Genomic DNA, 25,466 nt, shown 5'->3' with positions numbered 1-25,466 from the left:
CGCCGCCCTTTTCAGAGCCTCTCTTGTTCCCTGCACAGTGGGGGTGATCCCTCTAGGAGAGACGAGGAGGATGTGCAGGTGAGACTCCAGGCTTCCAGGCAGGGGCAGCAGAGAAGGAGGAGTAGTGTGGCCGGGAGGCTTCCAGAGGGCCCAGCTGCCCAGTGGGAGGAAGTCACCGCGGCCTCTCCAGTGCTTGACGTCTGCGCAGCAGTTGCAGCTCTCCCTGCGCTGGGCCAGCTGGCCCCTGGCATGATGAAAGGACTGCGCCGCCCCGGCCCTTTTGAAGCCACCCCCTCCCTCATCCTGGAGGACAGCTGGAGACAATGTGTTGCTCCCTTGAACCCCTGACGAAGGCTCGAGCTGCCTCTGTTTATTTGCCTTTATACTTCAACAGCCCAAATGTGTTTCTTGCTGGGGAAAAAATGCTGAACATTTTAATGTAAAACTAAACAGCATCAGACAGCCGTATACTTCATAAACACCAATAATTTTTTAAGGTAAACTTGAGAGGTTTCTTCCTGTGCTCTTCATTTGTACCCCACCATCACCCTTTTCTCCATTCTTGACCAAAATTCTGGTCCCCCAGGAGCTGAAGAGCAGAAGCACACTTGATCTGAGATATGTGCTGCGGAGTACAAATCGGATCCTTGCCCGCTTCTCCTCTGCATTTTTTAAAACTGTTAATCTGATGGAAATTTTTTGGCCCGAGAAAAAGAAACACACTGATCTGTTGTGCGTCTTTATAAACAGGCTTCTTTCTTTTTTCCAAATCGTTACAAAAATGGAAAGGTCCTGGAGCAGGGTACGGGGCAGTGGACTGACGCAGATGCAGGTTTGTTTGGGGCTGGAGGGCCCCCCACAGCCCCATACCCACAGCCAGCCCAGGGTCAGGTGGGGAGCAGGGAGCTTCCAGCCAAGGGGATCATGGCAGGCATGGGGTCAGTGGCCATGGGTAGGGCTCCCTGGGAGGCCTGGGCTAGCTCCCTGCCTCTCTGCGCCTCAGGTTCTCAGACATCGTGAAAGAAAGGACAAGATTTAATTAGTGGTTTTCAGATTTTGTGGCATTTTGTTTATGGCAACAGAAATTTCCTACCCCCACCCCACCCCAAACTGAATCTTGCAACTGTCAGACTGGGAGGCAAGGCGGGCGATGAGCAGAGGCCTGCTCCTCCTCGGAGCCGTCCCCTCCCCTGCAGCCTGTACCCACCCTGGTACACTGCTGAGTCCCGGCCCTTTGACCTACTGGCATGGCACTCCTAGGTTCTGGCCTTGGGAACAGGAGCCAAGCTCTTTTCTCTCCTCCTGAGCCCTGCAGGACAGGTCTGTCTGCCTCCCTCATTTCTCAGGAGTGCCCGTTCCAGCTCCAGCTTGGAGAACAAGCTTCATTTGCCTGGACAGGCCCTTTTTGCTTTCCACGGAGTACCCTTGCACCTGCTGTTCCTCCGGCGGAAATCGCCCTTCCCAGTCTCTTATTAACCCTTGCTGGGCTGACACCTCCTTGTCCCTTAGGGCTTGGTTCAGGCATCGGGCTCGAGAGAGCCTCCCTGGGCTGCCTGGTGTGTGTGCTTGTCCCCTGGGAGCCACAGCACTGCGCTGCCCCCCGACTCAGCACCCTCCTTCCTGGGGACTTCCTCGGGGGCTGAACTCAGGCCTGCGGCTCTCTGTCCCCAGGGCCTCGGGCCAGGCCCAAAGCAGGCTTGCTCGTGTGCTGGAGGGCTGGTCGGCTGGGCGGGTGTGCTGGAGGGCTGGGTGGCTGGGTGGCAGGGCGGATGTGGGCCGAGCAGTTGGTTCTACTCTCTCAGGAAGAAGGCATGCGACTTGATGTGGTGCGTGAACCCCTGGTGTCCTCCACGGGGTCAAGGTGACTCTCTTGAAAGTGGATGGGTGTGCTTAGAAGGTCTCTTCACAGCCTGTGAAACCGCAGCTTCCAGCAGCAGCTCCCACGCCTCCATCCTGGTTTCTGTTTTCTGTTCTCAATGAAGTGAGAGGGTGGGCTTGGGGCTCACGCCTCCACCTTGCCCCTGGTTTCCTTCCTTTCTGCCCTCTCCTTTCTCACCTGGGCAGGGGGCCCGATGGTCCTGTAAGGGTTAGTCAGGGGAAAAGGTGAGGCCACAGACCCAAGAAGCATGGTGGCTGTGGCAGGCACACATGTGCATCCACAACCTCCTTTCTCACCCCCAGCGCCAGCCCCACCGCTGCATGGGTCTTGATCTGGTGGTTTGGGGGAAAAGTTCTGCTCTGTCCTAGGCAGAGGACACCAAGTCCAAAAACAGCAAAGAAAACACCCCACCGAGGAGGACAGGCTGGGCGAGCACTTTCCTTCATCTGGTCTTGTTTGCAATCCATGTGCCAAGGGCTTGATCAGAAGTCTGAGAAATAAACAAAAAATAAGTGTCTTGTGAAGGCTCTTTAAAAATACCCTACCACCAAAAACATAAGCCCCCAAACCAGACACTGTGCCGGGTGCCTAAAAGGGGCATTATCAACAGATGAGGGTGTTGCAGGCTCTCAGTCCAGCCCCTCCTTTGCCAGCAGTTTTGCTTATTTTGGAGTTGCCTGGGCCCTGGATGGCGTCTGGGGTCACCCTGGACATTGGCTGGGCCTGGCTGTGTCAGGACAGGCCCTGGCTGTTTAGGGTGGCCATCAGCCAGCCCCTGCATCAGCCTGCCCCAGCACCCCTCCCTGTCACCCACCTCATCCCAACCACATGAGCTGGAAATAGACTGGCTGGCAGCAACACCTTGCACCCAGCTGGCACTTTGTGTATGTGGGAAGTGGGCAGCAGTGGCAGCCACTGGCTGCTTGGTCTGGGGTCTTGAATGACTCCCCAGGTGTCCCGTCCCCCCCACCCCTGGTGTTCCCTTGGTGTTCCTGCCCACCCCCCCGTCTGCTGGCTGGCACAGGATCAGACACCATTGGCATCCTCTGGGACCCGCCGTTGGCCAGGGCTCCTCTGATGGGGATCTTCCCAGAGCCTCTGTTGTTTTCAGGGGGTCAGGCTTTCTCAGCCTGGCCGCTGGCCCCTGCAACCTGGCCTGTGCCACCCACTGTAGCCTTTCCCCCCTCCTCTTGCTCTCAGCTCACTGTCCCGGCCCCCAGCCCTCTGTGCCTTTGCACACACTGCTCCCCTGCCTGCCCTAAACGTTCCACTTCTCCTGGCTGCACTCCTCCCCAGCCCTCCCCACCTTGGGCTCAGACCAACCAGAATTACAGTGCTCATCCCACAGAGCTGAGCACGTCTGTTTACTTAGCCATCTTCCACACATATCATTATACAAAAACACTCAGGGAAATCAATAGAAAAGACAGAAAGAAAGTTTCCCCATTATCTTGCCACTCCAACAGACCAACAGTTTTCATGATGTGATGTCCTTGTCCACATTGTCTTGTCTGTAGACTTTATATGGTAGTAATCCCCACACTGATGTTTGTGTGCTGCCTTCCCCTGGTGTTCTCTCAGAAACATTTTTTCCTGTTGCTTTGTGATCCCATAGCCAAGATGTGGGAATTGATGAAAGCCCAGGATGTGGGGTTGATGCAAACAGCAGCTGCTGCTGCACTGTCCACCTATGTGTAGCTTGGCAGACTGTTCTCATCAGCACATGCCCTGGGGGCCCACATCCGCCAGGGCCCCAGGTGGACATGGGGTTCCCAGATCAGTTAGATGTGCTCGAGTCACCCTCGAGGAGCCCCAGTCCATGTGGAAAAAGACTCCCAACTTGGAGTCTCACGTCAGGGTGCACACCACACAGAACTCGGGTGGGCACCAGTGGAGGGGAGGACAAGGGAGTACCCACTCAGCTCCCGGTGGGGACTGGGCATGGGGGGAGGAGGACAAGAGGGAGCACCCCTCAGCCCCAGGGGAACCAGGTAGTGGAGGGGAGGGGGACGGAACACCCACTCAGCTCCCACAGCCATCTGGCACGTGGAAAGGCTTGGATCTTATACTCAGCACCTTTGGAAAATGAACGACAATGCCAAGTTTAATTGGGAAGAATTAAAGCTTGTGCATTCAGTATTCCAAGCAATGCTGAGGCTGACAAATACATGCTGGGAACAAGTCATTTTAATTGGCCAGCATCAGGCAAGATGGACACCCAGAGGACCTGCACCAACCAGGGGCACCCTCGTTGGCTTGAGTGGCGTCTTCTCACCAGGCAGTAGGACTGTCCCTGCGGTCCGGGTCCCCAGCCCTTGGGGGCCATCACATCCAGCTGTGCCTGGTTGGTTTCAAGGCCGTTCCCTGAGAATCCTGTCAGAGCATTTTCTCTACTCTCCTCAGAGCGCCTTGGTTTGGGTCATGATTCGTTTGTTTGGTTTTCCTCCCTTCCCTCTTTCCAGTCCTCCGTTCTTATCCTGATCAAAGGTCCTGCAGATGCTGGACCATTGGAGGTGAAAGTGGTGGGGTGAGAGTGCCCCCAAGTTGCCTTCCTGGCAACTCTGTCTGTCATCGCGGGGGGCCTTGGGCAGCTGTGCAGCCTCTGCACTCCTGCTGTATGCCATTGCTGCCCTGGGCTGCAGCAGGGTAAGATGAGACTATGAGAGGGACACCTGGCCTCCCTGTAGCCAACCGCAGCCCCTCTCCTGCCCTGCTTTAGAGAGGAAAGGAAGAGCAGGTCTTGCCTTAGGTGGCATAGGCAAAGGTCAACAAAGTGTCCCTCAAGAGGAGACACCACTGTCCCGCCAAATGCCTCTCCTCTGTGCCCTGCATCCTGAAACACTACCCAGTGCGTCTTTTCTTTAGCATAAGACTTTCGTCCTTGTGCCAGTGAAGACCCCAACAAAGAAAGAAGACATTTCGAGTTGTTCTTGCTTACCGAGGCCCTCCTATGTGGGCTCATTTGTTTGTCAAGTGATAGAGAACTAAAAGCTCTAGCCCTCCTCTATCCCCACCTTCACATTCTCTCACTAGAGCATCCCAGCGGGCCATGCCCACCTCCACAGCACGTCGCTTACCCTGCACAGTGAGGCGGCCACCAGCTGAGCCCAGGTCTTCTCTCGACCAGCCTTCCCTTGCAGCTCTGGAGGTGCCCTGAGCCTCTGCCCTTCCAGCCATCGCGCCCCATCCCTCAGTGGGTGCTGCCTTCTCTGACTGCAACCTCGAATCTCATGACTCACCAGGCAGCCCTGCAAGCCAGAGACGGCACGGCCAGCCACGCAGCTCAGCCCTGACAGGACAGGTCTCAACAAGGACCCCAGGTGCCTGGGCCATCAGTGCCCTCCGCAGTCATATTCTCTTTCTTCTTGGCCAGTTCTTCAGCCCGCAGCCGTGCTCAAGATAGATGTGGTCCCTGTTCTCAGGACCTTAGAGTCTGGAGAGAGAGGAAACATGCAAAAAGAAGACCCAGGGAAACGGACTTGGCCCAGTGGTTAGGGCATCCGTCTACCACATGGGAGGTCCACGGTTCAAACCCCGGGCCTCCTTGACCCGTGTGGAGCTGGCCCATGCGCAGTGCTGATGCGCGCAAGGAGTGCCCTGCCACACAGGGGTGTCCCCCGCGTAGGGGAGCCCCACGCGCAAGGAGTGTGCCCCATAAGGAGAGCCGCCCAGCACAAAAGAAAGTCCAGCCTGCCCATGAATGGCACCACCCACACTTCCGTGCCGCTGACGACAACAGAAGCGGACAAAGAAACAAGACGCAGCAAATAGACACAGAGAACAGACAACCAGGGAAGGGGGGAGTTAAATAAATAAATCTTAAAAAAAAAAAAAGAAGACCCAAGGTAGATGAGACTGCTTTGGAGCAACTAGGACAGGGTAACATGATGGAGTGACTCAGGGCTGCTCTAGGTTGTGGTCAGGGAGCGTGTGTCTGGGGAGGCGGCATCTGAGCTGAGGTGTGAATGAGGAGAAGCCACCAGCCACGGGAAGGCTGGGAAGGAACATTCTAGGCAGACAAATATATGCAGAGACCCTGAGATTGGAGCAAGGTAGTCATGGAAAAGGGACAGCGAGGATACCAGTGTGTCTGGAGCTGATTAAGCAGGCAGGGCAGTGGGCAGGGGCAGTTCCCAGAGACCTTGTCGGCCAGGGAAGGGAGCTTGGTTCTCTCCTTGGGGCTCACAGCAGCTTTTGGAGGCTTCAAACAGGGGGCGTGGACTGGCTGGTGGGCATTTTCATCAGTCCTTGAGTGGAGACTGGGAGCCATTGCAGTGACCCAGGCCAGAGACAACAGTGTGTGGAGCCAGCGATCCCAGGTGGAGGTGGGGAGATGGGCTTGTCCTCGGGCTTCATGTTGCAGCTGACAGGTCTCGACCCACGAGCAGATCAGCTGAGGGTGTGGAGAAAAGAGGTATCGAGACTGACCCCACGGGTTTTGGCTGAGCTGACTGCGGATGGTGCTGCTCTTGGCTGAGGCGGGAAGACTGAGGGCTCGTTGTGCTCTGCTTTGTGCTTGTGGGAGGTGGACCTGGGAGTTCAGTGGGGCCTCATCAGCTTTGTCCTGCCTGTTGGACCGCATGTGAAGGCACCGGGTCAGCCAGGCAGTGAGGAGAGCGGTGGTGGTGCAGGCCTAGAGCTGGGGTGTAGGCAGCCTTGAGGGAGGGTGAACTCGCCCCAGGGCTGCGCCACTGACCTGGCCCTGCACCAGCACTGCACTCCCAGCAGGTAGTTCTGCCTGAGGCTACCTTAAAAGAGTAGAGAAAATGTTTGCAAATCCTGTCCCATACGGATCTAGGGTCCCGAATATCCAAGTCAGGAGGGGAGCAGGTGAAGGAGCCGGCGCTGTTGCTTGGAGACCAGGAGGCAAGCTGGGTCTTGAACACTCCCTTCCAGCGTGGCCTTTTGTCCCTTTCCCAAGGTGGAGGGGCTTCGCCATCCCCAGTGTGTTGGTGTCCGTGACCACCAGAGGCTGCTACAGCAGCGCCATTCAGCAGCTGCTCCCTTCTGCGGCTTTTTGTGTTTTGCCGTCCGTAAGCACCTCATGAGCCAGGGATGCTCCTGTCCCTCTTCTATAGGGGAGGAGGCCAAGGACCAGAGCCACAGGTGGTCACAGGGACCCTGTGGACCATGGGGAGCAAGAGCGGTCAGTGGCCTGAGTAAGGCGCAGACTCCCTGGCCTTAGCGATGTCCAGGCAACTCTGGGCAGCAAACACTTGGGGACTGTAGGACAGAAGACAGAATTGGAAGGTGGGGCTCAGGTGACAGATGACCTGGTGACCAGACCCCGAAGGGCAAGAAGCCTCACCAGAGCTCTGGCCTCTCCTGGGGAGGCTCCTCGCATCTGCCTGGATGCACACATGGGGCTTGCTGATCTGCAAAGCGTGTCCCCACCCGAATGTGACCCACCACCCAAGTGCCTCATCTTCCAACCCTGAGCATGGACTCAGGCCCAGCCAGTGGGGCTGTCAGGCAGGGGCATGGCAGATGACCCCTTATCTGCCCACAGCTGGCCTGCTGGGGAATCAGAGCCCCGGGGAAGGCCCAAGCTGATGCCCAGCCCAGGAACCAGACAGGTCCTGGGAGGTGCCAGTACCACCTTCTGCTGGCCTGTGCCAGCACCTCTGACAGCTCAGGGAGCGTTCTGGATCTGGCAGGCCCCAGGCCCCCAAGCTCTTAAGACCCGTGTGTATTTTACCAGAAATCTAATCCATATGGTTCTCATTTATTTACACTTAACTCATCTAATGCACTTTTGCAAGAGCCACTCGATCGCCAAGAGGCTTTCTGCCTAAGCCTGCCTCTGAAAGGAGCCAGGGAGGGTTGGGGCCAGGGGGATGCTGTCCTGTTGGAAGTCAGGTCCCATTCCCAAGACGGGCTGGTGCCTCTGCCTCAGTTCCCAAGCCCTCGGCAGGGGCCGTGACACCAGAGCCCCACACAGGGCCTGATACACAGCAGGTTCCTGGCAGCCATGGAAACAGGGGTGGGGTCCAAGCAGAACACAGAGTCTCTGTTTCAAGTCGTAAAACATTCATGGGAAACACAAAGCAACCAAAGCTGGAACCAGAAGTAAATTTTAGTTATTATAAATAACTGCAAACCTGTATTCTGAGTCTAAAGGAGAACAAACAGTCAGCTATTAATAAAAATCAACCTCAGCACCTTGGGCCAGAAGGCAGCTCTCATAGGCAAGCCACAGTCCTGCTTGCAGGGGCTTTTCAGACCAGCCCAGGCTCCAGCCTGTTGGCATCGGCTCTGTAAACACCTGTGGCAGTCACAGCCTATGGGCCAAACCCCAGGCCTGAGCCTCAGCAACTGTCATGGGATGGGAAGGGGCACCCTGAGCAGAGGCCTGCCTGGACCCATGGGCCCCAGGAGGGTCACGGAGGAGGTGGGGACCCCAGGGCACCCTGTGGGTCTCGCTCCTCTGGGATCACACTAGCGTCATCCCTGGGGCCACTGCCCCTGGAGAAGGATTGGAGAGGGGAGGCCGGAGCCCAGAGAGCCAGGAGGGGGCAGATGGTGACAGTTGGGCCAGGCGCTGAGGACGAGTCAGCAGGCTCTGGTGAATGCTTAGATGGGGGCGGGGGGACTTCAAGGACAAGCCGCTCCTCCCCCAGGGGACTAGGAGCGCGGCCCCCCTTCCACCCTCCCGGTGTTCTAGCCTTCCTTGGCCCACCCCTCCCTCCCGTCCTCCCATGATGCTGGCAGGACAAACGAGCACTCACTGTGTGGCAGGTGTGGTCCTCGGGCTGGGGAGCAGCGAGGACCCAGACTCGTCCCCAGCTTCCAGGGAGCACAGTCCCTGCTGCTGCCCCAGGCCCCCCTCCCATGGTCTTCTGAGGGTGCCTCCCACCCCACCCACCAGGACTCCCTGTGGCAGGGACCACCCTGGTTTAGCCTCCTCTCCCCTCCCAGCACCTTTGCCTGCCTCCCCCACCCTGACCAGAAGGTGTATTTGTGTGTTCTTGGGGCAGCACCTTCCCCCAGTTCAGGCTCGTCCAGGCAGCCATGGTGGAGGCCAAGCCGGAGGCCTCTGGGGTCCTCTCTGCCTGGGGCATCATTCGTTTCTCCTGTTGCCAGCTGAAAGGGTTTCCCGAGCAGAGCTCCCCATGGTCTGCACTGAAGCCCATGGGCCTCTCTGCTTTGTGGTTAAGTCTCCCCTGGCCCGTGCTGAGGAGCCCCCTGCCTTGTGGGCACCTTCAGCCCTGGCTGTAAGAAAGACAGAGGGCCAGGAGCTGCCAGCAGGATGCAGAAGCAGAGTGCTCTCCGTACCCCCCACCCCCAGTCCGCTCATGGATGAGGCTTGGAAGCTGACTCGGGGGCCCTCACTCTACACGGGCTCCAGCCCAGACCTTGGTGGTTTGGTGATGGCTCTGACTTGTCTGGCTGCACAGATGTCTTCCCCTACAACTGTCCCCTCTGCCAGCTGGACTGGTAGAAATGGGGGACAGGGGTCCCCAGACAGGGCTGGAGTTGGCAAGAACGTGGGCTGGGCCCAGTGGTCATGGGGCATGTCACACGGACACACTGTTTGACATGTGGTGGTGTGTATAAGACACAAGCGACTGGAGTCCAGCCTGGCAGCAGCCTCTGCACCCATGCCTGCATCTCCTGTGTCTTAGCCCAGCCTTTATCTTAGTCACTTCCTGCAGCTCCCCTCTTGCCAGAGTGGCCCCAGCCTTCCCCTCTGTGCCCTCCCCTCCACAAGCCTTGGCTGTGGGGCTCAGCACCTCCCTTCTTGCCCAGCTTCAGCATCTCCATCTCTTTCAGAGCCTCCCCTCTCAGGGCTGTGGCCGATGCACCAAGGCAGGGCTTACACCATCACATTTACTGTGGCATCCGGGCAGCTCATGTGGGATGAGGCGTGTTGTAGCTGCTCAGTGTTTGTGGAGCAGATGAAGGAACAGGGATCTTTTGGTGGATTTAGAAGGACAAAGACTTCTGGCTGGACAAAGAGGGAGGGGCCTCTGTTCCAGGGGAAGGCTCCACGAGTGTCCATCGAGGAAGCATGATGGAGGGCCTGTGACCAGCAACAGTAGACACTCAAGGTGGCTGCTGGAGAGCAGCTGGAGAGGTGGAGTCAGGTTGTAAAGAACTTGTATGTAATGAGCTCTGTCACCAGCAGATGAAAGCCGAGGCCGTGCCACTCCGTTTCTCTTGCTAACACCTGAGCACCTTCTCCTTGCTGATCCTCTGAGGGGTGCTGGGCAGGTAAAGGAGACTCAGGCTTATGCTGCCCTGAGAGCAGGCTCAGGAGGACAGGGCAGAAGGAGGAACAAGGAAATGCGGGCTGGCCTGGGCTGGGGGCCAGGGCTGGGGCCTGGATTCTGCAGGCTGCCAGGGGGACTTCATGGCAGAGGGGGCTTCTGCATGGGGTTTGGAAAGGAGGGCTGGTGGGGGCGGGGGCTTTGTGAGCATAAATACCAGGGAGGATGGTGCTCAAGTCCCATGGCCACCTCCCTGTTACCTCTGAGCAGAAGGCACCGGCTCTGCCTGACTGACCCTGGTGCTCATCTTTGGGGACTGGGGAGGTGGGTGGGCTTCTCTGACAGGGGCAACCATGCAGTTTTCGTGGGGGAGAAAAGGAAGAGGACTGCCTGGGCCACAAGCAATCCTGGAGCACTGCCTGGAGGGCACAGTCTGTTGCCTCTGAAAGTCTACGGGACAGTTCCCGTGGACAGAGCCTGGGCTTCTTCCCACGGGCCATAGGCAGCACAGGAAGGGGCAGGACGCAGGGTTTCTGCCTCCCTGATACACAGGACCAAAGAATGGCGTGTGCTGAGCATGCCCCCCTTGGAGCCAGGTTACTGAGTGTTTCCTGGGTGGACATGCTCAGCCTGGCAAGGGCCTCCAGGTGACCCCAGTCTGTCCTGAGCCATCCAGCAGACACAGCTGCCACAGGTGGCCCTCCATGGACCTCACTGTGGGTCTTGTTGGGAGGGCTGAGTACTCGAGGTGCCAGGCGGGCCTAGGTGGGGCCTCAGACCTTTGATCCAGCCCCTAGAGAAGTTGGTGATGGCTGCAGGTGACCCAAAGGGCTTTGGCAGCTGGCGCCCGACCTATGCTCCCATCAGGAGCAGCGGGCTCTTCCTAACCCTGTGAGAAGGCGTTCTCTGGCGTGGACCTTGGGCGCATGCTCTGGAGCGAGACAGCGGAGCAGGTGATGTTGCACAAGTTGCTTCAGCCCTCGGGGCCTTGACATCCTCATCTGTGAAACAGAGCTGGTGTCACGGCCCATCACACAGGGCACTGAGGCTCAAGTGGCAGATTCCCTGACTCATCGTGAATACTCTGGAAGGCTAGCTCTGCGTTATTAGTAGGATAAGTGAGCCCCCATGCCTGGCTTAGGGGGAGACAGACCCCCATGGACAAACATCACCCGTGGCGTGTGTGCACTGCTGAGTGTGGAGGGAGGCACCAACAGTGAGACTCCATGGAGTGAAGAAGGATCCGAAATAGTCCCTCTTGCTCCTTTGCCAGGCTCTGCCCGCCCCGCGTCTGTGGTAGGGTCACACCACTCCTCTCAGCAGGAGCTGCCTTGACCGTCACTGCTGGAACCGCGGAGGCTGCCTCCCTCCTCCAGCTGCCCCACAGCCGACATCCGAGCTGGCCAGATAAAGCTGACCCACCCCACATCGGCCTCACGAGGCAGCTGCGCAGTCTCTTGGGTGGTAAAGTGGTCTGTTGTTTCATGAGCTGAAACAGTCCAGAGCCGAGTCCTCTCCACAGTCAAGCAGGTCACTCTGCCTGACTCTTGACATTTGTAGCATCCTTTTGGTCCCAGTAGTAAAACACGTCTGTGTCAACAAGAATTGTAGAAAGAACTTGATGCCCAAAGCCGTGCATGTGTGGATATGTGTCGGGGGTCGAGGAGATTGGCTAGAAACAGCCAGTAGCTCACACTGCCTTTGTGGTTTTATATATTTGCCTATTAAAATGACAATACAGACATGGAACATTAAGGTTTAAGAAGCCCTTCTTTCATTAAACAAACTGACGGAGTAGGGGGTTATGACTTTGGTAATTGAAACATGCTGTTCTGTTCAAGACCAGAGCTCCATAAAGGCTCTTCTCAGCCAAAAGCACCCTTTGTGCCAGCAGCCTCTGGCCAAAAGTGAGTGTCGGCCTTCAGGCCTCTCTCTCCCAGGGAGCGGGAATGACTGCCTGACAGCCTTCCACGCGGGCTCGGCGGCCAGAGGCCAGGGCCTTGGAAAAGCCGTCAGTTCTCTGGGCTGTGGAGATCACCTGTGGGGCAGAGTGCCTCCAGGGCAGGAGGCAGCCCTGAGCTCCGGCACTGCTGTTCGTAAACTGGGAGCGTGGTGGGTAAAAAGGGGACAGTAGGACTAGGTTGGCTTATGCGCGGGGGGGTGGACAGTGCAGGGCCCACATCTCCCAGAGAGGGAGAGGCCCATACCACAGGTAAGAGCCAGGTTTTGGAGTAGGGTTCGAATGCTACCTCCACCACCTGCTATAGGTGGGACCTGAGACAAGTGACTTGGCCTCTCCATTACCTCAGTTTCCTCATCTGTAAAATGGGCTTATGCCTGTATCTAGTTTACAGGGTTGTTGTGAGGACTAAAGAAGTTAGTACAGGTAAGAGGCTCAGAACAGTATCTGGCATACAGGGAGCACACAGGTCAGGTGACATGCTCCCATTGTCACTGGCTTCCTGCGTGGAGCCCAGAGTGCTTGGGTGGAGCACCCCATGGAGCCCCGCCACGGGCACCTCCACAGAACACCCCTGTGGATCCCCCCAGAGTGCTTGAGTGGAGCACCTCCAAGGGCCACCTCTGAGGAGTACTCCCTTTGGAGCATCCCCACGGAGCACCCCTGGGGAGCTCCCCAGTGCATCCCTCCGTTGGGCATCTCCGTGGAGTACTTGTGTGGAGCACCTCTCCCGTGGGGCTCTTCTCTGGAGCCCTCAGTGGAGCGCTGCGCAGCATCTTCAGTGGAGTCTGGGGAAACAGACTGTGTCCCCCCTGCAGACCTGCCCACTCGGTTCCAGCCCCAGGTGTGATCTCCTCCCTCTCTTTTCCCTCACAGATGTGGACGAGTGTCAGGACAACAATGGTGGCTGCCAGCAGATCTGCGTCAATGCCTTGGGCAGCTACGAGTGCCAGTGCCACAGTGGCTTCTTCCTCAGTGACAACCAGCACACCTGCATCCACCGCTCCAACGGTGAGTGCAGGGCCCGTGCTCAACCAACCCCCCCCAGCCCCCTGGGAGCAGGCGGACCCTCAGAACCTGCTCATCCACGTCTCAACCCCGGGCTCTCGGGGCGAGGCAGGGCCTTCGGCTGCCTTGTCCTGCAGTGTTGTGCCTGGGTGCTGGCTCTGCTTGGGGAGCCTCCGGCACCATCTCTCACCCACTATCCCAGGGATGATGATGTTACTCGTGTTGATATGTGCAAACGAGGGTGGAGGACAGAGGAGAAGGTGTCACCAGAGATGCTGTTTTCCTTTCTGGGTTGGGGGCGAGGGAGAGTGGGGCCCCCGTTCCCCATCAGGCTCTTCCCAAGGGGGACTTGAGGCCTGATCAAGCTGTGTGCTGACTGCTCAGTCTCCACACACCTGGCAGCACCTAGAACTACCTGCCCCATGTTCTCCGGGTCTCCACCAGCATTGGTCCTTGTGGCTGGGAACCTGCTGCCCTCCGGGGGCCGGAGGCTTGGCAGGCCAGCCTGGGCTAGTGCAATGGGGCCCAGGAACATGCACAGCCAGCTGAAGAGCATGGGTGGCCTGGGGCAGCCTCCAGCCAAGTCCAGGCAGGTAAAGGAACTAGGTGGCAGGATGCTGGTGGGGTTGGGGCCCAGGCAGCAGGGCTTGTGGGAAGGCAGAGCTGACCAGAAGCTAGGATGCCTGGGCTCGGAGAACAGGGTCTTCCGGGCTGAGGAGCAGCAGGTGCAAAAGGAATAGAGTGTATCTTGTTAAAGATCATGGCAAGCCCCAGAGTCCCGAGGCTACCTGTGTGCATGTGGTGGAGTGGGCAGTGAGGGCAGAGGGAGAGCTGATGCTCCCGGGGCCTGGCAGTGAGCCCCTTTCCCCCATCACTGATCCCTGACGAGGAGGAGGTGATGGAGGCTCGGGGACAGGGAGGGGCCTTGTAAGGACCCCGCCTCTGGTGGGTGGCACTGGCAGAAGGCCAGTAGATTGGCTCACGCTGAAGGGCAGGAGCAGGTACTGAGCTGAGCTGCCCCAGGTGTGACTCCAGCTCTGCCACTCCCTGGCGGAGACCCTGGGGCAGTTCCTCCAATTGCTTTGAGCCTCAACTTCCTCATCTGCAAAGTCGGAACCCAGCACCACCCTGAGGGGTCTTTCGAGGATGGAATGAGACCGTGTCTACGAGGTGCCTGGTGCAGAGTGAAGCCCATAGGAGGCTGGGAAGTGAGAGTCTTGGAAGCCCTGACTGAGCAGGTGGTTGATTTGGAAACAGTTTTCTAAGAAAGTAAAGAGGGAAACTTTTAACAAGTACACAACCCAGGGTAAGAAAGCAAAAGCCTCTATTGGACTCCTTCGAGCCCACCCTCACGCCCTTGGAGTTTGCTTAGGCAGTTTCTACGCAGACAGGCTGGGCTACTGGGCACACAGCCACCATCCCAGCTGCAGGGACCTAGCACCACAGTTCCCAGGCACTGCTCCAGGCATTTTGTGCACTGCCACCGCCTCCATGGGTGGCCCCGGGGCAGTCAGGCACTGCACTTGCCCCGTACAAGGCCTGCCGGTCATGGTGCAGTGGGTGGAGCTGTCCCAGAAGGAGGCTAGCCACCTGAGTGAGGACCCCATGCCCACCGTGTAGGAAGAGCGAGGATGAATTTGTGGTGGGAGCGGCTGGGTCAGCCGAGCCCTTTGCAGTCTGCCACACTTGTTGGCTCTGTGCACTGTGCTCCTTGGAAGAGCAGCGTTCCCCTGGCAGGGCAGGGGGACACGGAGGCCCCAATAGGAAGGAGGGCATGCAGATGGGGAGCTCGGCAGGTCACCACAGCGCCCAGCTTCTGTTGGAGAAAGGGTCTCGTTTTGACCTATTAAACATTTGCTTACCAAGGAGGTCACAAACCCCAGAGCCGGCCAAAGAAGGGGGCCGGGGCCGGGAGCAGCGATGCAAGGGTCAGCCACTGAAGCCGCTGCTGCCGCGACGGCCCGCATGCTCTGAGCCCCACAGTCCTGCACGTTTCCAGGGGGCTGCCTCACTTCGTCCTCTCGGCAGCCAGGTGAGGGGGGTTATCCTGTTGATAGGCAAGGAAACCAAGCCCGGTCAAGGCACACGACTTGCCCAAGGTCACACAGCAAGGCGGTGGCTGGGCCAGCGTTTGAACCCAGGCACACTGGCTGTGGGCTTGCTTCTCAGGCGGCAGTGAGGCTCCTTGGGAAGAAATAGGGTGAAGCGGTATACAGTGGCTGGCGCCAAAGGCCACTGCAAGGAAGCCACATGCAGGCTGAAACCTGGATGGCAGGCAAGAGCGCCATGGGAAGAGCTGGGGAGTGCGCCTGGCAGACAGGGGCATGTGCAGAGGCCCTGAGGTGGGAGTGGACTCGGCCTGGTGACAGGCAGAATGAAGGGCACTGAGGTGGGCAGAGGGGGGAGGGGCCCATGGTGAGGGGAGCCTGGCAGTGGCCAGTCCAAGTGGGGCCTGGCACACTGTGGTCAGGAGTTGGGATTTTGTGAGTAGAGGTGAGCAGATGAGGCCAGAGGGGAGAGTGGAGGATGCTAGGGGAACTCAGGTACGTCCAGATCAACCGGTGCAGTGACCAGTGGGGTTGGGGGGGTCCTGGAGCTTGCCTGCCTAGCCCATCCAAAGGCCCAAGTGGCTCTGACTTTTTAAGTGAAGCTAGAAATCCACATTTAACCAGAGTGTTGATTTGGGACCTCATCCCAAATCTGTGTCATCTAACAGATTACTTAAAGAAGTTCCTCTTCTAGGATTTTTGTGTGGAATCTCCTGATTTTTAGATCTGGGCAGTGAAGTCAACTTTAAAAACCACCGGTAGCTTCTAGGATACTTAAAGCAAGCAGCAGCATTTCCAGAGTTCCCAGAGCCTGTGTGGATGTCTAAAGAGGACAGGCCAGGAGCACAGGTCCACTGGTGCTTCTCTCCAGAAATGCCTATTAGTCCCCATGGGTGGACATGGCCCCAGGTTCAGCCAGGCAGGTGACTGGGAAAGCTGCCACCTCTCTAAGCCTTAGACAGCCCCTGCCATTAGCTCCAGCAGCAGAGATTGACAGAGCTCACTGTCTGAGTGTGCCATGGGGGCCGAGCTGATGCCCTAGGCTGCTGGGCGGGCTGCTGGAGCCAGAGCTGTTTGGCCACTTACAGTCCTCATGTCAGCTGCCTCCTCCCGGTGCCTGCCCAGCTCTGGAGCACACAGCCTGGCTTTGATCGGATGGGCTGGATGCAAGAGCCAGGCAGGCCAGGGCCGGGCCGGGCTCCTGGCTCAGAAACAAGACCCTCGGGCTCAGCTCAGGTCCCCTTCCGCAGCCACTCCTACCTCTTTGGTCTCTTCATCTGTAAAGTGGGGCCCGGCTTCCCCTCCCCAGCAAGTGAGGGTCATTCAGGGAAAGGGCTTTGAAACCCCAGGGGAGAAGCCTCATCAGGGCTTCAGGACCCAGGCGCTTCCCTGTCACAGTCGTGGGCTAATGGGGCCTGCAGACAGACCCAGAGCTGTTGGCCTCTGCAGCCAGTGTCCCTCTGCTTAGGGCTGCCTGGCACTGGCATCCTGGCAGCCTCTGCTCACCTCTCCCTCTGCCTCTGACCCAACAGGCCATGATAGCCCCTCCACTGCCTTGGCCCTGGAGAGCCAGGGCCTGTCCCCATCCTGTCCTGCCCCATCCCTCCCCCATCCCTGCCCTGTCCCTCTCCTGCCCCTCTCCCATCCCTCTCCCATCCCTGCCCTGCCTCTGTCCCTCTCCCGTCCCTGTCCTGTCCCTCTCCCAGTCTCCCCTGCAAACCTATCATATGCCCTGATGAGCCAGTGCCTTCCAGCTGTCTCCCTCTCCTGCTTGCATGTTCTCTTTAACTTATACTGATGCTTCTAGAAGGTGTTCTCTTCTGCATAAACTCTTCCCTTTTCTCTCAACAGAGAATTCTTTCTCTTAGTCTGACCAGAATTGGTTAGGGAGCAGAAAGAGCTACAAAAGGCTTATTTCTCCCTGGCTTTGTGTTTTGCAGGCCACAAATACATTTATCCACTCCTCTGTCCATTCACTCCTCCATCTGCCCAACATCCATCCATCCATCTGCCCATCCGCTCCATCCATGCACCCCTCTGTCCATCCACTGCTCTGTCCATCCACTGCTCTGTCCATCCACTGCTCTGTCCATCCACTCATCCATCCATTCCCCAAGTGCAGTGCTAGTCCCTGAGCTCCTAGCATGAGCAAAAGCAGACATGGTCTTTTGTGAAGCTTTCAGTCTAGAGGAGGAATCAGATGCTAAATAAGGCTCATGTGAGCTACTGCATAATAATGAGCCGATGGAAGGAGCAGGGCCTCAGGGGCTGTGGTTTTCGCTTCTGAACACTGGGGTGAATGGTACCAGTCTCGGTGGGGGGAGGCTTGCTCCTCTCACTGGCAGTGGTCCTGGCCCACTCCCACACGCAGATGGGCTGTGGGCCCGTCTGTGTCCCTGTGGGCAGGAAGCTTGTCCTGCAGGGCCGTGCTCAAAGCCTTACCAGATGCCCACTGTCTTCCGGCCTCAGGTAGTGATGGAAGACACCAGAGCAAGAGAAGGCTCCACACCGTTCCCACATTGGTAGGGAGCAGCACAGGCTTGCAAGGGGTGTCAGATGTCAGGGCCCAGCCCAGAGGCCCTCAGACCCCATGGAGAGCCTGTGTCCTGACCAGCACATCCCATCTGCTAAGCAGCCTGCCCTGAGCCGAGGCCCAGGAGAAGTGTCCTCACCGGGCTCTGCCTCTGCTGTGTTCCTCTGGCCGCCTCCACTCCCACCCCGCTGATGTCAGCCACATGCTCCAGGAAACAGTTTTCTGCCTGGTGCCTGTGACACTCCAGTTCCCCAGCTCCCTGAGGGCAGGGGCTGTGCTCAGGATGCCCCTGCATCCTCAGTGCCAACTTGGGGCCCTTTAGAAAGGAAAAGGGGGGAGGGGAGAAAGGAAGGTGGACATGCCAGGGCCCACGATGGGCCTTGCTGGGCGGCAAGGGTGGCAAGCAGCCATGCTTGGGGGCATGGAGCGCCATCTCTGTGCTCAGCTCACACAGCTCCCTGGGCCTGAGGCGTTCTGCCTCTGCCAGGTCATCCAGTCAGGTTCTCCACCAGCACATACTAGAGGGCCACATGCTTTGTGGTGGGCCCTGAGCCGAGTGAACAGGGCCGACGGTCCTAGGGGCCCCAGCCGGGAGAAATCAGGCTGGTGCATGCTGGACTGCACAGCACAGAGACCCTGCAGTGCCGCCTTGTTTCCTGGTGTTTAGTTGCTGGAAGGCCGTGCCACGCAGCCGTGCTGCCACATTCCAGCAGGGGCCTCCTGAGGTTAACGTGCTTCTGTTGCCCTCCCACTGTAGGCCTTCCTGGTGGGACTCAGAAACCGGTTTCACAAACTTGTCACTTGGCCTCAAGGGACACTGTCTCCAGCCCAAATCAGCCTGTCCCTTTGCATAGAGTAGCAATGATGGCGGTAGTGAGAGCTGCACTTAGCATGCTTACTGCACACCCCACCCTCTCCATACATCACTCCACTGAAGCCTTACAGAGACCCCATTTTACCAATTAAGAAACCAAGACACTGAGAAGTTAGGGAAGATACCCAAAGGTACACAGCCCCGTGGCAGCATCCCAGGACCCATGGCCAGCTGGCCCTGGCGCTGGGCTCCTGTTTGCCTCCTCCCCTCGCTAGAGAACGAGCAAGCAGCGTGGAGCTCAGGACAAGGCTTGGGCAGCCCCCTCAGGAGCCACAGCAGAGGTGGGGGTCAGTGCAGGTGGCCTTCTTGACTGGCTGCATCTGCGGTTCCATGAGCATGAGCTTTCCAGACCCAGGGTGCCCCTGGAAGCACCAGTCGTTCAAAACACCTGTGCTGGAGATGCCCGGAAACATCCCGCGTGCTTCCCTCCTCTCTTCAGGGGCGCAGCTGGGTTGGCTTGGCCTCCCGTTTCCCACAGTTCACAGCTCTTGTCATGAACTCAGGTACTGAGACAGTCACGCCTCATAGGCCCAGAGCACGTTTGTTCATCTTTGTCCCCACGATGGATGTCCCCAGAACGCTGAGCTGACTGTCAAAACTCCTCTTGTCGTACTGCTGCTGTTAGCTCTTCCATGTCGCTGTCTTCTAGCAGGTCTTGCTGTGAAGGCCAGTGACTGTGTTTCCACACATGCAGACCCGGTAAGAGAGAGGCTGAAGGTGCGTGGCTTATGGATGAAGTACAGGGGCTGTGCAACAGCTCTTTGCCTCCTGGGAACCTTGGTCACAGATTGCCGTGTTGATAGGAGACTGGTTTGTGGCAGGGGCGAGGTCACCTCTGGTTAGATTAAGGTCAGTACTTTACTTAGTAAACCCATGCATGAAATGTTTTCAGGATCTGTTCATCTCGTCAATAAGTTGGTAAGAGTAAATGTCCAAGTATAACTGGAGACAAAAGAATAGAGTTTCCCCTCCATACATACACACGCAGAAATATAACAAGGACTAAAACAAATAAAAATACAAAAGAAAAAAAGAGTTCCCAGTCAAGAGAGAGCCCTGTTCCCTTGACTCAGTTTCCCACAGTGGTAGCATCTTATGCCAGGTACAAAGTCAAAACTAGGAAATCAACATTGATGCAGTGTGTGTGTGACCCTACCATTTTATCACATGCAGATTTGGGCATCCACCACCACAGTCGAGAATTAGGATTTTAATAATAATTAGAATCACTCAATTTTCTTTGCTAGACACCATTACGTGCAATTTCTCTGGCTTAATTTAATGTCACACCAGAACCCTTTGGAGGGGGCACTGTTGTTGCTCCTTCCAGGGCAGCAGGTAGGAAGGGGGACTGTCCCAGGCAGAGGGAGACATCTGGTCACCCTGGCACTGATGCATGCAATCCATTTGACCTTCTGAGGGGGGCACTTGCTCCATATCACAGGAGAGGGCCAGAGCCTGACCACCTGGCACATGGAGTGACGCCAGGACTGGAGCTTGTGACACCATCCATGGCCGCCTCTCAGTGTTAAGGGAGCCACAGCTATGCTGTGGTTTAGCCCTTCTTCATAGAGACATGGAAATTGAGTCCTACAAAGAGGAGGGCCTTCCTTGCAGCACACTGGCTGATGGGGATGAGCGCCATCCACCCTCCAGCCACTATCTGACCAAGGGAGAGGTTCATGGCTGCCCAAGTGTCCCTGACTTCTGCTGGAAGGGAAGGTGGCCTCCTGTTTGAGCCTCTGCCCTGTGCCTGGGGCTTTCTCTGTGTGGCCTTTGTTTCCCTCCTAGCCTAGACTCTAAGCCCACTGCCTCTCCCACCCCTTCTCCCTTCTCCCTGTCTGCTCTCCCAGGGTTCAGGCTGGCCTGGACCCCGGAGTCTCTGTGACAGGCTCTGTTCTGGCTGGCTGGAGAAGCAGCAGCCCAGCAGCCTTTCTTGGTAGCGGAGAGAGTGGACCCTGGGGCCTAAAGCCAGACCTAGAGCTGGAGGCAGGCAGAAGGACAAGAAGCCATGTGTAGGGGAGTTCGGACTTTGCCGTGGAAGTGACAGGGCACCCTGTCAGTGATGAGGGGCAGGGGCCACGATGGCACATTAGGAAGGTTGTGCCTGCCTCAAGTTGAGTGGGGGGGCTCCCTGTGGTGGCCCTTGAGGCTGGGCCTCGTGCAGGTGGCCTGGACAATAGTGGGGATCCCAGGGTAGCCAGGAGCAGGGTAGGCTACCGTCTGTTGCAGGTTTACACTTAGGAGAGGCCTGTTATCAGCCTCATGCAGTTGAGGAGTAGCTCTGCAGTGGGTGGCTCAGGACAAGGTGGGCTCTTGTTCTTTTACTAGGAAGGAAGACGCTGGGGGCAGTGGAAGTGCCTGCAGATGCCGCGTGCCGCTCAGTTCTCACCCAGAAGCCTGGCTCAGGCATCTAGGAAGGGCTCTTGTGCACCCGCCCACCATCCCTGCACAGCAGGCTAGTTCGGGCCCGGACTGGCAGGAGGAAAGTCTCGGGCATCGGAGGCTTGCGGGAGGGTGAGGAGCTGGAGGCACGCAAGCAGAACTGCTCTTCCCCTCCCCACCTGCTGGGTCTTCCATTCCCTCCGTGGGCAGCACACGGAGGCCCATCCTGGAACCCACGGACTGCAGGGAGGCGACGTGAGGACCAATGCTAGGTGTGTGCAGGGCCTCAGCAGAGGGGCCCAGGGGCTGTGAGGGCCCAGAAGTGCTTCCATCGCATCCACCCACCTCCCATTCCCTCCCTTGCTCAGGCCTGTCAGTCAGCAAGCAGAGTTGGCATGCTTGCCGAGTGGAGGGCTTCGAGGCACAGCGCTTCTTTCCAGCTGGAGTTCAGGCTCCCAGGTGTGGTAGGGTTGAGGCCCTGCACGTCCTACCCACCAGGCCTGCCATGGGGACAAGAGGAAGGAGGCCTCGGGGCCCACTGCTCAGAGCCCACACCAACCTCCAGACTGGCTGGGAGGCTCTGGGGCCAAGGTCACTCCAGAGTTTGTAGAGAGCAGACCCCCTGGGGCTGGGGCAGGCCTGGTGGGTCTCCCCTTGGAGGTGGCCTCTCAGGGCAGCCTGCACCCTCTTTCCTGTTCCAAGCCATTGTCCTTGTCCCTTCCACCACACTCCTCCGGACTGGTCCTTGATCCTTCTCACAGGTGGGCCCTCTTGACTTTGTCCTTGAAGGCTGCCTCTCGCACTTCCCTTGCCTTGTGGTTGAGCAGACAGACCAGGCACCCCTCCCCCACTCAGCAGCAGGGGCCCTCGACGGGCCCATCCACAGGCTCCCCTGTGGTTTCACACGTGTGCTTCACCTTGTGCTCACTCTGCCTGTGAAGCACTTGGGGTGAGCAGTGCCATCCCCACTGCAAGAGGGAAGCCGAAATTCCACGACCACCCTGGGAGTCACAAGCTCTGGGTCAGGCGCTGGTTTACTGATGCCAGAGCCAGTCCTTTCCCTCCTGCTGTCCACACCCAGACTTGGCTACGGGAGCTGTGCGGAGACACCCATAGGCCTTCCCGGGCCTCCCCGCCACAAGTTGGCTGAGAAGCCTCTTAAGGGCACACAGCTGTCAAGCTCCCGTCTGCTGTGGGATCTGAGCCACGCCCTGACCTGAGGGTCCCAGCACAGCCCCTGCAGGGCCAGAGATGTTCTTGGCTTCCCATCTCCCTGGGTGCTGGTATGATAGCATGGATGGGACTTTCCTGTTCAAACAAGAGAATCAGCGTGGGCACCACCAAATCCCACCCCAGCCTCAGAGCTGTGCTCTTAGCTGCTCCTGGGGGTGGCCCAGCCTCCAGAGTGCCTGGCTCCCCTCCCGGCCAGACCCCACCGAGTGGGAGAATCACCGGCTCCTGTGTTGCGGGGGAGGGTCGCACTGCTCTAGAGCAGGCCTGTCCCAGGCCTGTGCGGTCCAGAGTGGCCCTCCAGGTGGGACAATAAAGCAGCCCATTATTTTTTATGAGCCTCCCACCCCATAAACAACTCCTCTGGCTGGTGAGCCCGACCTCACACCCTTCTCCTGGCCTCGAGCCAGCCTCACCAGGCGGCGTGTGTGTCCACAAAGTTAGCAGTGTACCGTGCAGAACCCTTGGATTCCCGGAGCGGACGTGGCAGGCTAGAGGGTAAGCCGCAGCTCGAGAGGCAGCCGGCCAAGAGGAAGCTGCTCCTGGGCCTGGCTCCCATATCAGCCACGACTCCTGGGCCTCAGTTTCCTACCCATAAAATGGAGTGAGCAGTAGTGCTTTTCATTATGGAATTGTTATGAGCCCTGAAATGAGATGAAAGGTCTGTCCTCTGGGACAGTGCCTGATGGGAGTCAGCAAAACCGTCAGCTGCACTGAGCTGTACTGGGTGCCAAGCTCAGTGCCTGGATCCTGAGGGTAATCGAATCCATGGAGTAACTGTGGGTCCCGCGGCTGCTACTGTCCCCGTTTTACTGCTGAGAAAATCGAGGCTGAGAAGAGGCGAGATTTGCCCAGAGTGAATAAGTAGCAGAGCCAGGGTTTGAATGCAGGTCTGACTCCTAAGAGATCGAAGACACTGAACGAGCAAGTGCAGGGAGGGGCTGAGTGGGGCTGGCTGTGCAGGGAGCCCTCGCCCACTGTCCTACCCTCTGGCTGTGCTATTCCTGTGCAGAACCTTCCTGTGGTCCCCATGCCCTCAGCATCCCAATGCCCTAGCGCCCTGGCCCTGCCCGTGGGGTCTCTGCTCTGACCTCCATGGCCTCGCCTCGCCTTGCCCGCCATGAACCAGCCACAAAAACCTCAACCGCATCGGCCTCCACCTGGCTGCTTGGCCTCCGCGCTCTGTGCAGGCCCGGCCCCCTGTCTGGGGTGCTCCCTGGCCACCCTCCACCTCAAGACCACTCTGCTCTGGCAGCATCTCCCGTTCAACCCCTCCCTGGTTCCTGCATTTTTATTTGCTAAATCTAGCATCCCTAGGGAGAGAGGAAGGTCTCCAGCCTCTGGGGTCTGAGGGCAGTGGAAGCGTGGGGAGCTTGGCACCTGGGCCAAGCCTCCCTGGTCTGAACCTCCAGGCCCGATGAGGGTCAGAGAAAGGGGGTTAGAGGGGTCCTGGGGCTCGGGGAGGCTCGGCCTTGACTGGGGTGCCACCTGGTGGCAGCTGGGGGAACTTCAAGAGGACAAGAGGAAGAGGGAGGAGGGAGCCTGGGGAGAGAGGCAGGGAAGGGGCTGTGTCTGCTCCTGGGTGAGGCGCTGACTCCTCAGGTGGAGTGCCTAAGGGCTGTTAGGGAACCTGAGCTGGAGCCAGTCGCCTCTTTCACTGTCTTTAACGGTCTTGGAGAAGAGGGTTTTCGTCTCCCTGCTTCGCAGAGGCAGAGGCAGAGCAGCTGATGAGTCCATCGCCCTTAGAGGGGGTCAGGATGGGGCCAGGAACCAGCGCTGGTGAAATCAAGTCCACCCCACCTGGGGACACCCCTGCCCGTGTCTGCGCAGCGCCTGTCTGCACACTGCTGCTTGGGCCTCACGGCTGTCAGCACAGATCACTACCCCCACTGCCCCGGGGGCAGCTCTCCAGGGGCCCCAGGGCCGTGCAGAAGGGGTCCCTGCTTTCCGAGCAGGCAGGCTCAGCCTCTCCCCTCGTTCTCACCTGGCAGGCGCACCAGAAGCCCCTACCATCTCAGCTTCTGGGACACAGTGCTGCCCCTCAGCTGCCAGGGGCGGGGGGTGGACTTTGAGTCCACCTGGAAAGGAACCCTTGGGGGCGGGACACCCAGCCCAGGGCCTGCTTACAGTTAGTGCTTAGCAAAGGTTCATGGAACGAGTGAGTGGATGAACAAAGTGCTGTCACAGGCCAAAGGACAGCCTTTGTCTGAGAGCTCCTGTTGTGACAGAATCTAAGTTTGAGCGTGGGGAGGCAGGTGAGGCAGGTTTTGGGCCCTGCTGCCGTATGGCCCTGGGCAAGTCCCTGGCTCCTTGGCTTCACTCTCCCGGTGGAAACAGCAGCAGCTTCCAGGTGCTCCCCAGGCTCCTCTCAGCTCACTCCAGCTCTCCAGGAAACTCATTCCTCGGGCTCTCTGGGTGCATGTAAACGCAGAGCAGAATGCTTGCTTTCAGAACCATGCCCCTCCTCTGAAACCCGTGAGCTCATCAACCAGCCAACCTGCAAGTGTTTGCTGAGCACCTACTGTGTACTTCACTTTGGTCTAGCCTCTGCGAGGGCATAGAGGGAAGAAGACACAGAGGAAGGCACATAGAAGGAAGAGGGCATAGAGGGAAGGTGCTTGTCGAGTGGAAGGGCCTGTGTCTGAATGCCCTCTTGGGGCCGGGTAAAAATAGGTGCCCCAGAAACACCTATGGCATGAGTGAGCAAGTGAGCAAATGAACCCAAAAAAACTCTGGGAACCAAATATAGTGGGGTTTGGACTTCTGTGGCTGGACTACCTGGGAGCAAGTGACCAAAGCAGAAAGAATGCACGCGCAGAAGGGCCACATCTCCTGGGGGTCCTGCGCCCTGGAAGAAGGGGCAGAGGGTAATAAAAGAGTAGGAGGGTATTCAGGGAAGCAGAGGTGTCGGGGTGCAGGGCATAGTTGGGGGTGAGGGGAGCAGTGACGCAGTATTGGCTGTTTGCAGCAGAAGGGTACTAGGAGGAAGAGGAGGAGCAGAGCTGGGTGGGCCAGCCCCTCACCCAGTCACCCCTGCCTGGGACCAGGGCCCCAAGAGGCTCTGTGTAACGAGCTCTTTCTCTGCCTGCAATGCAGCATGCACCGAGGCAGGAGGTGATGCAGGCAGCTGGTCCATGTGGGCTCAGCAGACATGTCCTGTGCCTTCACTCAGGGTTAGGTGCTGCCCCCCAAGGAGCCCCCACTTAGTGAGGGAGCCAAGCTCGCACCCAGACAGCTGTTGTGAAGGGTACTGTGATAGAGGGGGTGCTGGACCATGGGGACCCAGACAGGGCCCCCTAATCCAGCCTGGGGACTTGGGGCAAGGGTACAAACAAGGTG

At 58.2% G+C, this 25,466-nt stretch overlaps 1 protein-coding gene across 2 annotated transcripts in view; it reads left to right on the top strand.

Annotated features, from left to right (window-relative positions):
• Positions 1-25,466, top strand: part of SCUBE1 (signal peptide, CUB domain and EGF like domain containing 1) — a 137,921-nt gene that overhangs the window by 28,843 nt on the left and 83,612 nt on the right. For both annotated transcript variants that reach the window (XM_058308905.2, XM_058308904.2), the window contains exon 4: positions 12,926-13,060. In XM_058308905.2, coding sequence (XP_058164888.1) covers positions 12,926-13,060 — 135 coding nt within the window. The remainder of the gene's footprint in view (positions 1-12,925; positions 13,061-25,466) is intronic.

Source organism: Dasypus novemcinctus, chromosome 12, assembly GCF_030445035.2.
Source record: "Dasypus novemcinctus isolate mDasNov1 chromosome 12, mDasNov1.1.hap2, whole genome shotgun sequence".
NCBI lineage: Eukaryota > Metazoa > Chordata > Mammalia > Cingulata > Dasypodidae > Dasypus > Dasypus novemcinctus.
The sequence above is the reverse complement of the archived record's forward strand: the minus strand, read 5'-3'. Positions and strand labels throughout refer to the sequence as shown.